This window comes from Tupaia chinensis, unplaced genomic scaffold (assembly GCF_000334495.1).
Source record: "Tupaia chinensis unplaced genomic scaffold, TupChi_1.0 Scaffold000201_1, whole genome shotgun sequence".
NCBI lineage: Eukaryota > Metazoa > Chordata > Mammalia > Scandentia > Tupaiidae > Tupaia > Tupaia belangeri.
The window spans coordinates 2,744,304-2,758,611 of NW_006159676.1; the positions used below are offsets into that span (position 1 = coordinate 2,744,304).

The following is a 14,308-nucleotide window of genomic DNA, read 5'->3' on the forward strand; positions in this document are numbered from 1 at the left end:
TTTTTTGCTATAGGGTGCGTGCACTCGCCAGACAAACAGAGAGAGACAGAAAGCGAGAAATCACCCCCCAGGGGGGATGGCCATGTCACAATCCCTTCTCCATTCTCCTCTCGGGATCTTGGGTACGCACGCACATGCACCCGGTGTGAGTTTAAGCCACCGGGTCCAGGACTCAAACCGTGGTCGAGTACATGGGAGTCCAGCAACATAGCCATTACGCTAACTGCTGGTCCCCTGAACTTGGCAGAAACACAATGTTGGGTGCAAGGAGGAAAACGGAGAAGAGATGTTGGTGTGGCCATTTTCCTTGGGGGGTGCTTTCTCACCTCTCTCTCTCTCTCTCTCTCTCTCTCTCTCTCTCTCCAGTGAGTGTTTGGCACCCTATAGCAAAAACTTGGGGGTTGGGGAAGATACACATTGAGTTTCCTGGAGGGTGTAACACAGTCATGCAGTTGATGATTCCATTTCATTATATAATTTATTATATTGCATGGCAATTACTCCACTCCTAACCCTGCAATTACACGCCACGATTACAATGATCGTATGTCCTGTAATTACGCCATCGTCTTACCATCGTTATAACACTAACGAACTCCCATGGGTTGACACCAACATCCACCCCAATCCAACCGCCTTCTAGACAGAGGCTGCAAACCCAGGATATGTGTTTGGGTCCAGCAGCCGGAGGCAGCTGTGGAAATCTGGCAGGCAGAATGGACCAGAGTCATGTTGGTTATTCCCCCTCCACTCTGCCTGCAGCCAGAAATGGAAACAACTGGACGTTCCAAGTCAGCATTCTGGCGACAAGCTTGGTGAGCAGTGGAAGGCTACTTCCAGACCAGCAGGTGGTGGGTGGTTAAGGTGCTGGATCCTGGGGGCCAGCAGGTGGTGTGGTGGTTGAGGCACTGGACTCTCAACATGGCCAACTGCAGTTTGAGTCCCAGACCTGGTGGCTTGCTTTCTCACTTTCCCTCTCTCGTCATATTGAAAAATAATAAATAAAATGAAATAATTCTTAAAAAAAAATTAATAAAGGTGCTGGACCCCACATGGTTAACCACAGTTCAAGTCCCAGACCTGATAGCTTGCTTTCTCACTTTTCTTCTCTCTTTCTCTCTGGTGAGTGCACATACCCTATTGCAAACTTAAATACTTTTTTTTTTTTTTAAGGGAAGGAAGCAGTTGGCATAATAGCTATGTCACTGGACTCCCATGTAGTCGACCATGATTTGAGTCCCAGATCCAGTGGCTTAAACTCACGCTGGGTGTGTGTGCATGTGTGCCCAAGATCCTGAGAGGAGAAAGGAAGAGAAGGGATTGCGGTGTGGTCATCCCCCTGGGGTGGGGGGGTGATTTCTCGCTTTCTGTCTCTGTCTCTCTCTGTCTTTCTGGCAAAGCTTTCTAGTAAAAACCTCTTCAATAAATAAATAAATAAAAATAAAAAGAAAGGCTAGTTTGAGGCCAGCAGGTGGCATGGTGTTTAAGGTGCTGGACCCCACATGACCAACTGTGTAGTTCAAGTCCCAAATCTGGCAGCTTGGAAAACATGCCAGATGTACATGCATATATGCCCATAATTCCAAAAGGAGAATGGAGGAGAAGGTATTGCAGTGTGTCCATCCCTCCCAGGGGTGATCTCTCACTTTCCCTCTCTCTCATTCTCTCTCTGTGATGAACACACACATCCTAAAAACAACCGGTTCTTGCACTTTATGTAACACAATCCTCTTTTAAAAAATATATGCATTGGGACCAGCAGTTAGCGTAATGGTTTTGTTGCTGGACTCCCACGTAGTCGACCACGGTTCAAGTCCCAGACCTGGTGACTTAAGCTCATGCCAGATGCGTGTGCGTGCATGCCCAAGATCCTGAGAGGAGAATGGAGGAGAAGGGATTGAGGCATGGCCATCCCCCCTGGGGGGTGATTTCTCGCTTTCTGTCTCTGTCTTTCTGGTGAGCACACGCATCCTATAGCAAAAAACCTCTTCCCCCCCCCAAAAAAAAAAAAGAAAAAAGAAAAAAATACATATGTATTTATTGGGACCAACAGTTGGCGTAATGGCTATGTTGCTGGACTCCCATGTAGCTGACGGCAGTTCAAGTCCTGGACCTGGTGGCTTAAACTCATGCCAGGAGCGTGTGCATGCATGCCCAAGATCCTGAGAGGAGAATGGAGAAGGGACTGCAGCGTGGCCATCTCTCCTAGGGGTGATTTCTCGCTTTCTGTCTCTGTCTTTCTGGTGAGCACACGCATCCTATAGCAAAAAACCTCTTCCCCCCCCCCAAAAAAAAAGAAAGGACCTAAGTGAATCTTAAACACCCACATATGCTCCAAATCCTGACTGGCTGGAGGGCTCAGGAAAGAGGATTACAGTGTGATGAGACCCTTTGAGGGTGCCCTTCCTTCTCCCTCTCATGCACTTACTCATCAAAGAAATATACTTTAAGGCCAGTGGGTGATGTGGAAATTAAGGTGGTTGGATTCCACATGGCCAACTGCATGGCTTGAATCCTTGAATCCTTAACCAGGGAGCTTGGAAAACATGCAGGGCCCATGTGCGTGCTTGCTGAAAATCCCAAGGAGAACAAAGAAAGGACTGCAGTGTGGCCATCCCTCATGGGGTGTGATTTCTCTCTTATCTCTCTAGTGAGCACATGTCACCCACAAGCCAAAAAAAAAGAAAAGAAAAGAAAAGAAAGAAAAAGAAGAAAATATTAGGGGGAGAGAGGTCTGCTGTCCCTGAGCTTTTGGAGAGGTTTTTGCTATAGGGCGCATGTGCTCGCCAGACAGAGAAAGACAGAGAGACAGAAAGCAAGAAATCACCCCCCCCCAGGGGGATGGCCACACTGCAATCCTTTCTCCTCCATTCTCCTCTTGGGATCTTCGGCATGCACGCACACGCGCCTGGCGTAAGTTTTAAGCCACTGGGTCCGGAACTTGAACTGTGGTCAGCTACATGGGAGTCCAGTGACATAGCTGTTACGCTAACTGCTGGTCCTGTCCCTGAGCTATTGAGGAGATGCTTTCTGGGGTAAGCTGGGACACAGGACTCAGTATACCCTCACCAGCCCTCATTCCATGGACTAGCTTGTCCACAGCACCTACCCTAGTGTCCTCCCAAAGTTCAACTGGTGACAACCAGGGTTAGGAGGGAGGGAGGCATTCTGGGAGCAAGTAAGACCACAGACTTCACTGAAAACCAACCAGGAACATTTAATACAAAAATAAGCAAGTTACCCAGGACCCAACCTGGCGAGCAGAGGCATCCCCCAAAGGATGGAGCACCGCTGGCTGGTTCTGACATTCAATTCGGCCTGAAGGCACAGCAACCCTGCTGGCCCTTGCTGGGAGACATTTTATGTGGGCCACAGGCAGTGCCCTAGTGCAGCTGAACCCTGAAAGGCACCCCTAAACACATGATCCCACCAAAGACTTGAACAGAGGAGCCTCATCAAGCAGGAAGACACCACACCTGAGTCACAGGGCAGGGAGATCATGCAAATGAAACCGGGGTAGACCAGGGAGACCCAGCCTCCATCTGTACCCCACATCCCCTCCAGGGGGGTTTTCTTATGGCCACGTGGCCACTGGGTCTCATGGCTGGCCCTGGTTGGGGGAAGAGCTACCCTCCCTCCTGGGTGGTGGGAGGGTATTGTCTGCCCACAGCTCAGATTGGAGGGAGGGATAAGAACATCACTCAGTTAACCATTCTTGAACCCGATTGGGAGTCTGTGAGATCTAGCATACAGTATGTGTTCAATAAATGCTTCCTGCATGAAGAAATGAAGGGACTCGTCTTGATGATGTGTCCCAGTATATTGTAAATAAAATCAAACTGCATACTGTATGCCCGGCACACAGTAGGTACTCTCGAGATGTGTGGGGAAGAAAAAAAAAAAAAACAAGAGTAAAAAGCACCTTGTTTATCTCCATCTCCAGCAACTTGTCCAGCACACAACAGGTACTTAATATATGTACCGAACCAAGAACTTATCTTTGTGACCTAAGTGCCGGGCAAATAGTAGGTGCTCAATGTGCTTGAATAAATTAATAAAAGGTCTTATTTATCTCAATATTCCCAGAGCCAGGAAGGAGGCCCGACACACAGGAGGCACTCAATAAATACTTGAAACAAGTTTTCAAAGTTAATGTGTGTCACTAAGGCTTAATACTTCTTCTGATCAATGTGTGCTTAATGACTGGATGGAGGGAATTATTAAGCCTCATTCTCTGCCATGACACAGAAACGTGGCACACAAGAGGATCTTTTACATTTCAGGCACATGAACAGAAGAAGAGGGCCTGGTTCCACCCAATTTCCCGGTGCCGAGCCCTGTTCCTGGTATACAGTAGGCACTCTATTAATGCTTCCTGCGTGTATGTGATTGCGGAGCAAGAGCTGTCTGGACACCACCCTGCATGGAGAGCTCCCCGTGACCTGTTCTGAGGTCTGTAGGGGACCCCATAGTCTCTAGTGAGGAAGTGGAGGCTGGACCAGCAATGGCTGCTTTGGCGTTTGGGGTGTTGCCCCTCAGAGTTCATCCCGGGCAGCGCTGTCCAACGGAGACTGGAGTACATCGGAGTTCTTGGCCTCCCGGCTCAGGGCCTGCTGCTCCCGCATCTTCTGGGACTTGGCACGGTCCCAGTCGGTTTTGACGTGTTCATTGTTCCATACGACTGAGGTTTCTGTGTCGCTCACGTAGCCATCATCCCCTGTGTAGTGCGTGGGGTAAACCAGCAAGGGCTCCACAGAAAAGGCACGCAGGTTGCGGGGGGAGAAGTGGACCTTGTACTTGGACCTGGGGAGGATGAGGGGATTGAGAGGCAACAGTAAGTCTGGGGAAGGGAAGATAGAAAAGGGACCTATGGAGACAGAAGTGGGACAGAAAGAGAGTGGAGCTGGGGCAATTGGAGACAGAAGGGAAGAGAAATGGAGGGAACAGTGGACAGAGGAAGACACCTATCTGGAGTTTGCAAACCTCATACCCCCACCCGCCCAGAATGGACAGTGAAAACCCAGCCCCCGGCTTGCCCACTGCAATGCCTTCTCACACTGGGTGCTTGTCGAACATCACAGGCAGGAACTCGTCGACGGGCAACATCTTGGTGAGCGGCTTGGCTGCCAACAGCTTGCGGGCACCTTGCAGGGAGATCACATAGGCTAGTGTCCAGTAGGAGTAGTCGGCTTCCACCAGGTTCCTCACGCGGGGCACGGCCTTCTCAGGGTGCTCCACCTGCATCCGCTTTCGGCCCACATAGCTAGGGTGTGGAATTGAATATCGGTCACATTCCCCCTGCCCTCCAGAGATGGCTGATCCAGAAAGGCAGGGACCTCCTTACCTGGTCAGGTCTTAGGACAAGAGTGGACTCTTGTGTTTGGGGAGTGGTAAGAAGGCTGCTATGACGGGATGGGGTAGGGTTAAGACCACAGTAAAGAGAGGTATCTGAGTGTCCAGGTCACCTCCCAAGGCCCCACACCCTTGACTAGAGGCCACTGTGAGCCCTTCTGCCATGTTGCCCATGTCTATTACCCTTGCTGCACCCCAAGACCTATAGGCTGAGTTTTCACCAAGGGCAACAGGGGAGCCATGGGAAGACATGGAGTGGGGTCACTTGAATGTCCTCTGAGCCTGAAATTGCTCTGGAATCAGAGGGCTCTGGCATGTGGAGTTGGGCAAGGTGCCTCGAGCAGTCAGGAACGAAGGGGTGCAGTTGCTGTTCCTATTAGTAGCATGGGCTGGATTCTGAGAAAGTATCCCCAGAACCCAGATTAGGGACCTGTACAGGACCGAGTAACAGAAAGGAGTAAGTAAACGAGGCTGGAAGAAGCAAAGGAGGAGTGATGGAAAACAGACCAGTCCCACTAGATGAGATTCCAGAGGACCCTCCAGGAATATTCTTTTTTTGTTTTTTGGAGAGGTTTTCGCTATAGGGCATGTGCACTCACCAGAAAGACAGAGAGAGACAGAGCGACAGAAAGTGAGAAATCACCCCCCAGAGGGGATGGTCACGCCGCAATCCCTTTTCCTCCATTCTCTTGGGATCTTGGGCACGCACGCACACACACCCAGCGTGAGTTTAAACCGCCGGGTCCAGAACTTGAACCACGGTTGACTACATGGGAGTCCAGCGACATAGCCATGACGCTAACTGCTGGTCTCCAGGAATATTCTGATCCCATTCTTACCCTAGTGCTGGTCGAAGACTGGCCTCCCTGGCCACACCCTCATACTCCTCAGTTATGCCTGTAAGCCTTGACCACGCCCACCCAGGCTGCCTGGCCATGCTCCGTGCTCTTCAGTCAGACCCACAGGATTCCAAGCCAAATCCTAACCACATTCCCACCTTCACCGGCCCCAGACTGTTCTCTAAGCTCTCATTAAGTCTGTGGGCTTCTGGCCAGGTACCTATTCTAGGTTATCCTCCCAAAGTCCTACCCCACAGTCTGTGCCCTTGACAGTGCCTCAAGTCCAGGGACCAAGTGAGCTTATCTGCCAGGTTGCCAAGACTTAGCCATTGCCCAGGCCAGCTTATTACACTGGTCATGCCCCCAGACCTACAGGCTCCAGGCAATGCCCCTGGAATCTAGTTCTATACTGGGTCCCACTCCCATCCCAGGCCCCACCTCCAAGCCCTGGCCACACACCAGGCTCCAGCTCTGTCTAGGCCCCAACCTCCTACTCACATAAGGTCCCAGTCCAGGTCCTCCCGCTCCACATCCTTCATGAGGTTTATCAGGCGCCTCTTGAAGAAGATCTCGAATCGCAGGTCATCCTCAAACACAAGCGACTTCTGTAGCCCTCTGTCCACCACCTGAGGGAGGAGGCCCCATGAGCTCACAGGAAGACCGAGGCCAGGCCTGTCCCTGAAGCTAGCAGCTCTGCTTGAAGGCTTTAGGGCACCCAAAGAGATGTAAATGCATACCCTCTCCCTGATGTACAGATTAACTTCTTAGTTATGACCTCCTTGTTCTTCCCACCTGCCTGGGTCCTCCCCCCGTAGGGCTTTTGCCTGTACCATGCCTTTGACACTGAATACGCTTCTTCCCAGCAGTGATAGATGGGCTCTGTCTTTCTGGCGAAAACCTCTCCAAAAAGAAAAAGAAAAACACACCAGGCCCATGTGCGTGTGTGATCAAAATTCAGAATGAAGATTGAGGGAGGAGGGATTGTGGCCTGGGCATCTCCCAGGGGGTGATTTCTCTCTCTCTCTCTCTGTCCTCTGGTGGATGCACACACACACAGCAAGATTTTAAAGAGAGAGAGATGAACCAGCAAATGGTCTAATGGGCACGTCACTGAACTCCCACATAGTCGACCGCGGTTCAAGTCCCGGACCCAGTGGCTTAAACTCAGCCAGGCATGTGTGCATGTGTACCCAACATTCTAAGAGGAGAATGGAGGAGAAGGGGTTGTGGTGTAGCCATCCCCCTGGGGGGTGATTTCTTGCTTTCTGTCTCTCGAAGAAGCCCTATAACAAAAATCTCTTAAAGAAAAAAAATAAAAAAGAAAGAGAGAGAGTAGCCAGATTGCACATGGTGACCAAGGTTCAAATCCCTGTCTCGTCAGTCTGTAACACACTGAGGACCCACACGAGCCACACGAGTACCCAGGAGTCAACAGGCTGGAAGACTGGAGGAAGGGGGACATGGAGTGACCAAACTGTGGAGGGTGCTTCTTTCTGGACTCTGGGCACACACATGGACACGCTCTTACATAGTATACACATGCTGTATCATGAAGAATAAGAAAAACGTTTCTGGAAAAATGGAGCCTAAGTATGAGTTTATTTTGCTGCAAAGAATTGTTTTGAAATTCATGTGTAGTTTTTCCCTAGTCGTTATTTATTTATTTATTTATTTTATTTTTGGTTTTCTACAGGCCGCATGTGCTCACTGGAGAATGCACCAGAGAGAGAGAGGGAAAGTGAGAAATCATGCCCCAGGGGATTGGCCATGCCACAATCCCCTCACCTCTCAGGATCTGGGGCACACATGCACACGTACCCAGTGTGATTTTCAAGCTGCTGGGTCCAGGGCTCAAACTGTGCAGTCAGCCTGTGGGATCCAACTGCCCTAACCACCATACCACCAGCTAGATCCCTAATACACATTTTCTTTTTTTTGGAGGGGTTTTTGCTATAGAGCACGTGCGCTTGCCAGAAAGACAGAGAGAGACAGAGAGACAGAAAGCGAGAAATCACCCCCCAGGGGGGATGGCCACGTCACAATCCTTTCTCCTCCATTCTCTTCTCGGGATCTTGGGCACACACGCACACGCGCATGGCATGAATTTAAGCCACCGGGTTCGAAACTCGAACCACGATTGACTACATGGGAGTCCAGAGACATAGCCATTACACTAACTGCTGGTCCCTCTTTCTTTTTTTAAAAAAAATTATTATTTTATTTAACTTTACTTATTTATTTACCTCTTATTATTATTATTATTAGTTAATGTGACCAGAGAGAGAAAGCGAGAAAGCAAGTCACCAGGTCTGGGACTCAAACAAGAGTTGCCCATGTGGAGTCTAGTACTCTTAACCACCACGCCCCCTGCCAATACCTCCGTGGTTTTTTTCCCCCCCCAATGGGAGTTGTTGATGTCTTTTTTTTAAAAGAATTATTTATTTTAATTATATTTATTCATTTAATTTGACCAGAGAGAGAGAGAAAGAAGGTGAGAAGCAAGCCACCAGGTCCAGGACTCGAACCGTAGTCAGCCATATGGGATTGTCCAGCACCTTAATGACCACGCCACCTGCTGGCCCCTCATGAACTTTCATAACACCCAAATAGATTAGGCGTGAGGAGGTTTTGCTTTGGGGACCCAGACCCCAGATCGCTCTACGGCTCCACCTGCTGCACCAGCCCGGCTCACCTCTCCCCTCCCAGCCTAAGTCTCCAGGTCCACAAAATGAACTAGCAGCGTCCCCATTGGGAGGTGCTGAGGCTGATTAAGCTGCTGGCCTGGCCACTAGGGGACACTTGAGGAAGGAGGCCACCTCTGAGCGTCACCATTGTTGGAAGCCCGCCTGGGTGGGCGGTTCCCTCCCATCATCCGACACCTCCCGCCCAGCCGCCCAGGCCAGCACCCACCTCCTTCCAGATGTTGTAGTGGCTGAGGAAGCAGCCCAGTTCGCCCTTGGTGAGCGGCCGCCCATGGTAGGGGTCCCGGTAGCCAGGCAGCATCTGGATGCCCAGGGCCTCCACCTGGCTGGTGTTCATGGCTCTGGAAAGTTCCGGGAGGAGAAGGGGTCAGGAGGAAGAACTGCCCTGTTGCAATCTGATTTCCGCTGCACGCCCCCTCCCGCAGTGTGGTCTACGCTCTGTGAGGTCCTGCTTCTCTTGCTGGATCAGGACTCTCTTGCTCTCCATGCCTGGCCCCACACAGCGTGGTCTACACTGGCTTCTTCCAGTGGGGTTGGACTCACTTGCCGTCCACGGCCTCCACCAGGTGGAACTCGATTTCTTGATCATGCAGCGCTCGCAGCATGCGTTCCCGCCGGTCCAGCCGCCGCTTCAGGTTGATCATGAAGACCTGCGGCGGAGATCCTCGGTCGGAACCCCAGGCAGGACTGCCCAGTCTAGGGCTAGTCACTCAAAGGCCAGGGCTCCCAGGCCACGCCCCCAGGCCTTGACCACACCCACTCTGGCTACCAGGCCACACCCCCAGTCTAGCCACGCCCCAAGCCTTGACCACTCCCACCCTGGCTGTCAGGTCACACCCCAATGCTCTTCAACAAAGCCTACAGGCCTAACCACGCCCCTGAGCCTTGGCCACACCCATCCTGGCTGCCAGGCCACACCCCTGGCCTGGCCACACCCAAGCCTTGACCACTCCCACCCTGGCTGTCAGGTCACACCCCAATGCTCTTCAACAAAGCCTACAGGCCTAGCCACGCCCCCATGCCTTGGCCACACCCACCCAGGCAGCTGGGTCACACCCCCATGCTCTCCAGTCACATCCGCAGGCTAGCCACACCCCCAAGCACTGATCACACTCACCTAGACTGGCAGGCCACCGGCCCATGAGCATTAGCCAGGCCAAAAAACCACACCCGAAACATTGATCACACCCACATAGACTGGCAGGCCACACGCCCACGCGCTTGCTTTAGCCACGCCCACAGGCTAGCCACACCCCAAACATTGATCACACCCACCTAGACTGCTAGGCCACACCCCCATGCCCTTTAGTCACACCCACAGGATTCCAGGCTCCTCCCCCCACTTTCAGGGAAGGCCTTGCCCCAAACCCCAGGGAAGACCTGACCCACCTCATCAAAGCCCATCTTGTCCGGGGTCTTGGTGGGCAGGGAGATGAACCGGGAGGGCTCGACAGGTGGGTGCTTCACTGTGGGTCGGAGAAAGGGATTGCTGGGGTCAGGGGGGCCTCCCTCCTTTCCTATTCCCCTTTCCCACTCCTGGGGCTCCCCTCACCTGCTACTGGCACCCACTCCAAAGTCACCCACTCCTACCCCAGGACCTTTACACATGCGAGTCCCTCCCTGGAACGCCCCTCCCTTCTGTCTTTCCGTAATGCTCAGCTGGGAAGCACGGCCAGGCACCTCCTCTGAGCCCGCACAGCCCCGGCTTCCACCTCCACCCGCTTCCCTGCTGCCCGCCGTTACTGGCCCCACGTGGTCTCCTGTGAGCGCTCAGAGCAAATGCCAGGTCTGTTCATTCATCCCGGGCCCCCAGTGTCCACCCCACGGCGTGGTGCACGGCGAGTACTCAGTAATTACTCATGGGATGGAGGAAGGGCAGGTGGCCTGTCTGAGCCTGAGCTTCACATGGCACATGGGCTAATTAGGGCTGGCATGTGACATGACAGTTAAGGTACTGGAGGCCCACATGGCCAACCACAGGTCGAGTCCCGGACTGGAGGCTCGAAAATCATGCGTGCCCTAGATCCCGAGAGGAGAATAGAGGGGGAAGGATTGTGGCGTGGCCACTCCCCTGGGGGGTGATGTCTCACTTTTCTTCTCTTTCTCTTGCACTGTGTCAAAAAACTAAAAAAAAAAAAAAAAAAAAAAAAAAAAGAAGGGACCAGTAGATGTCATAATGGTTTTGTCACTGGACTACCGCACAGTCGACTGTAGTTCAAGTCCTAGACCCGGCACCTTGAAACTCACACCGGGCACGAGTGCGTGCGTGCCCAAGATCCTGAGAGGAGAAGGGATTTCAGCGTGGCCATCCCTCTGGGGGGTGATTTCTCGCTTTCTGTCTTTGTCTGTCTGGCGAGCACACGCGCCCTATAGCAAACATCTCTTCAAAAAAAAAAAAAAGAATTTTTTTTTTATTGTCATAGGGTGCACGCTCCCACCAAAGAAAAACAGAGAGACAGAAAGAGATGGAAAGGGAGAACTCACCCCCCCATGGGTGAATAGCCACGCCATTTTCCCCTCGGGATATTTGGGCATGCATGCACACATGCCTGGTGTGATTTTCAAGTCACCGGGTCTGGGAATGGAACTGCAGAATGAGCCATGAAGGATCCAACACCTACACCACCACGCCATGGAAAACTACACTAGGAAAACACCATATTGGCCAGGAAGCTGTTTTTCAAGTCCACCTGGTTTCTGGTGAAAGCGGGTGATGAGCCAAGACCCACCTCCTGTGACTGGGGCCGGTGGGACTTGTCACATTTGCATGTGACAGACACTCGAGTGTCAAGAGGTCTCCTCTAAAAGGAGGAGTCTCCAGGTATCACCTCAAAAAGACCGAGTCTCCCTGAAATAGAGCAGAGTGTCACTCTATGTCCGGCCACTAGGGGGAGCCAGAGACAGAAGAGTCAAGCAGCAGGTAAGACAGGGAACCTGAGCCCCTGGGAAGGAGCCTCTTCCCTCCAAAAGGGACCCCATTCTGTGCAAGGCACGGGAATGTGGGATCCAGGACCTTACTCAGAGTGCCACCTGCTGGTCCCTGAGTGTCACTGTGTTTTACCTCTATGCCACCATCCAGTCTTTGTGGGTTTGGGTTTTTTTTTATTGTTTTTGGTTTTTTTGGAGAGGTTTTTGCTATAGGGCGCGTGCACTCGCCAAACAGAGAGAGACAGAGAGACAGAACCCCCCCCCCCCCCCCCCCCCCCGCCGTTACTGGCCCCACGTGGTCTCCTGTGAGCGCTCAGAGCAAATGCCAGGTCTGTTCATTCATCCCGGGCCCCCAGTGTCCACCCCACGGCGTGGTGCACGGCGAGTACTCAGTAATTACTCATGGGATGGAGGAAGGGCAGGTGGCCTGTCTGAGCCTGAGCTTCACATGGCACATGGGCTAATTAGGGCTGGCATGTGACATGACAGTTAAGGTACTGGAGGCCCACATGGCCAACCACAGGTCGAGTCCCGGACTGGAGGCTCGAAAATCATGCGTGCCCTAGATCCCGAGAGGAGAATAGAGGGGGAAGGATTGTGGCGTGGCCACTCCCCTGGGGGGTGATGTCTCACTTTTCTTCTCTTTCTCTTGCACTGTGTCAAAAAACTAAATAAAAAAAAAAAAAAAAAAAAGAAGGGACCAGTAGATGTCATAATGGTTTTGTCACTGGACTACCGCACAGTCGACTGTAGTTCAAGTCCTAGACCCGGCACCTTGAAACTCACACCGGGCACGAGTGCGTGCGTGCCCAAGATCCTGAGAGGAGAAGGGATTTCAGCGTGGCCATCCCTCTGGGGGGTGATTTCTCGCTTTCTGTCTTTGTCTGTCTGGCGAGCACACGCGCCCTATAGCAAACATCTCTTCAAAAAAAAAAAAAAGAATTTTTTTTTTATTGTCATAGGGTGCACGCTCCCACCAAAGAAAAACAGAGAGACAGAAAGAGATGGAAAGGGAGAACTCACCCCCCCATGGGTGAATAGCCACGCCATTTTCCCCTCGGGATATTTGGGCATGCATGCACACATGCCTGGTGTGATTTTCAAGTCACCGGGTCTGGGAATGGAACTGCAGAATGAGCCATGAAGGATCCAACACCTACACCACCACGCCATGGAAAACTACACTAGGAAAACACCATATTGGCCAGGAAGCTGTTTTTCAAGTCCACCTGGTTTCTGGTGAAAGCGGGTGATGAGCCAAGACCCACCTCCTGTGACTGGGGCCGGTGGGACTTGTCACATTTGCATGTGACAGACACTCGAGTGTCAAGAGGTCTCCTCTAAAAGGAGGAGTCTCCAGGTATCACCTCAAAAAGACCGAGTCTCCCTGAAATAGAGCAGAGTGTCACTCTATGTCCGGCCACTAGGGGGAGCCAGAGACAGAAGAGTCAAGCAGCAGGTAAGACAGGGAACCTGAGCCCCTGGGAAGGAGCCTCTTCCCTCCAAAAGGGACCCCATTCTGTGCAAGGCACGGGAATGTGGGATCCAGGACCTTACTCAGAGTGCCACCTGCTGGTCCCTGAGTGTCACTGTGTTTTACCTCTATGCCACCATCCAGTCTTTGTGGGTTTGGGTTTTTTTTTATTGTTTTTGGTTTTTTTGGAGAGGTTTTTGCTATAGGGCGCGTGCACTCGCCAAACAGAGAGAGACAGAGAGACAGAAAGCGAGACATCACCTCCCCAGGGGGAATGGCCACGCCTCAATCCCTTCTCCTCCATTCTCCTCTCGGGATCTCGGGCATGCACACACACGCGCCCGGCGTGAGTTTAAGCCCTGGGTCAGGGACTAGAACCATGGTCAACTACGTGGGAGTCCAGTGACGTAGCTATTATGCCAACTGCTGGTCGCTCAATAAAATTAAATAAATTCTTAAAAAAAGAAATACAGAGGCTTACCAGGAGGAAAAAATGGCCCCAAATAATTGTGTCAAAGATACAGCCCCACGTATGAAACCTGCTCCCCTCTGTTCACCCTCCATGGCTCCCACCTACCCTGGGAGAAACGGTTCCCTGTTATCCTGTTGTCCAAAGGCCCTGCTGCCCATGCCTGCCAGCCCCAAATCTGCACCTAGGGCCCATTCACCTTGCCTGTTCCCTGAGCTCATGGCCCCACCAATCCTTCCTGGTGTATTCCAATCCACCTGGGGGTCTTAAAGCTGCCTCCTCTAGGAAGTCCACCCTGATGACCCCATGCATGATGTGTGCAGTATCTGTGCACATATACCCTGGGACCCAGAACCCAGGACAGACGTCAGCGTGCAGCAGGGGACCCATCAGTGTCCACAAGATGGCTGCAGCACGGAGACTGGAGGGGCGCGGCCGCAGACACTCACCCATGACCTCCAGCTGCACGTGCATGAAGCTCTCCGCCTCGTCCAGGAGGCTGCTGTGCGCCCGCAGCGGCACCGGCAGGGAGGCGGACACCCCC

The 14,308-nt window shown here is 52.2% G+C and overlaps 1 protein-coding gene across 1 annotated transcript in view; it reads right to left on the bottom strand.

The window, feature by feature from the left end:
• Nucleotides 1-3,192: 3,192 nt before the first annotated feature.
• Nucleotides 3,193-14,308, bottom strand: part of COLGALT1 (collagen beta(1-O)galactosyltransferase 1) — a gene marked incomplete at its 5' end in the record, with an annotated part of 38,002 nt that continues 26,886 nt past the window's right edge. Inside the window, 7 exon segments of the mRNA XM_014587324.1 lie at nucleotides 3,193-4,803; nucleotides 5,057-5,263; nucleotides 6,690-6,817; nucleotides 9,102-9,234; nucleotides 9,437-9,543; nucleotides 10,283-10,359; nucleotides 14,214-14,293. Coding sequence (XP_014442810.1) covers nucleotides 4,536-4,803; nucleotides 5,057-5,263; nucleotides 6,690-6,817; nucleotides 9,102-9,234; nucleotides 9,437-9,543; nucleotides 10,283-10,359; nucleotides 14,214-14,293 — 1,000 coding nt within the window.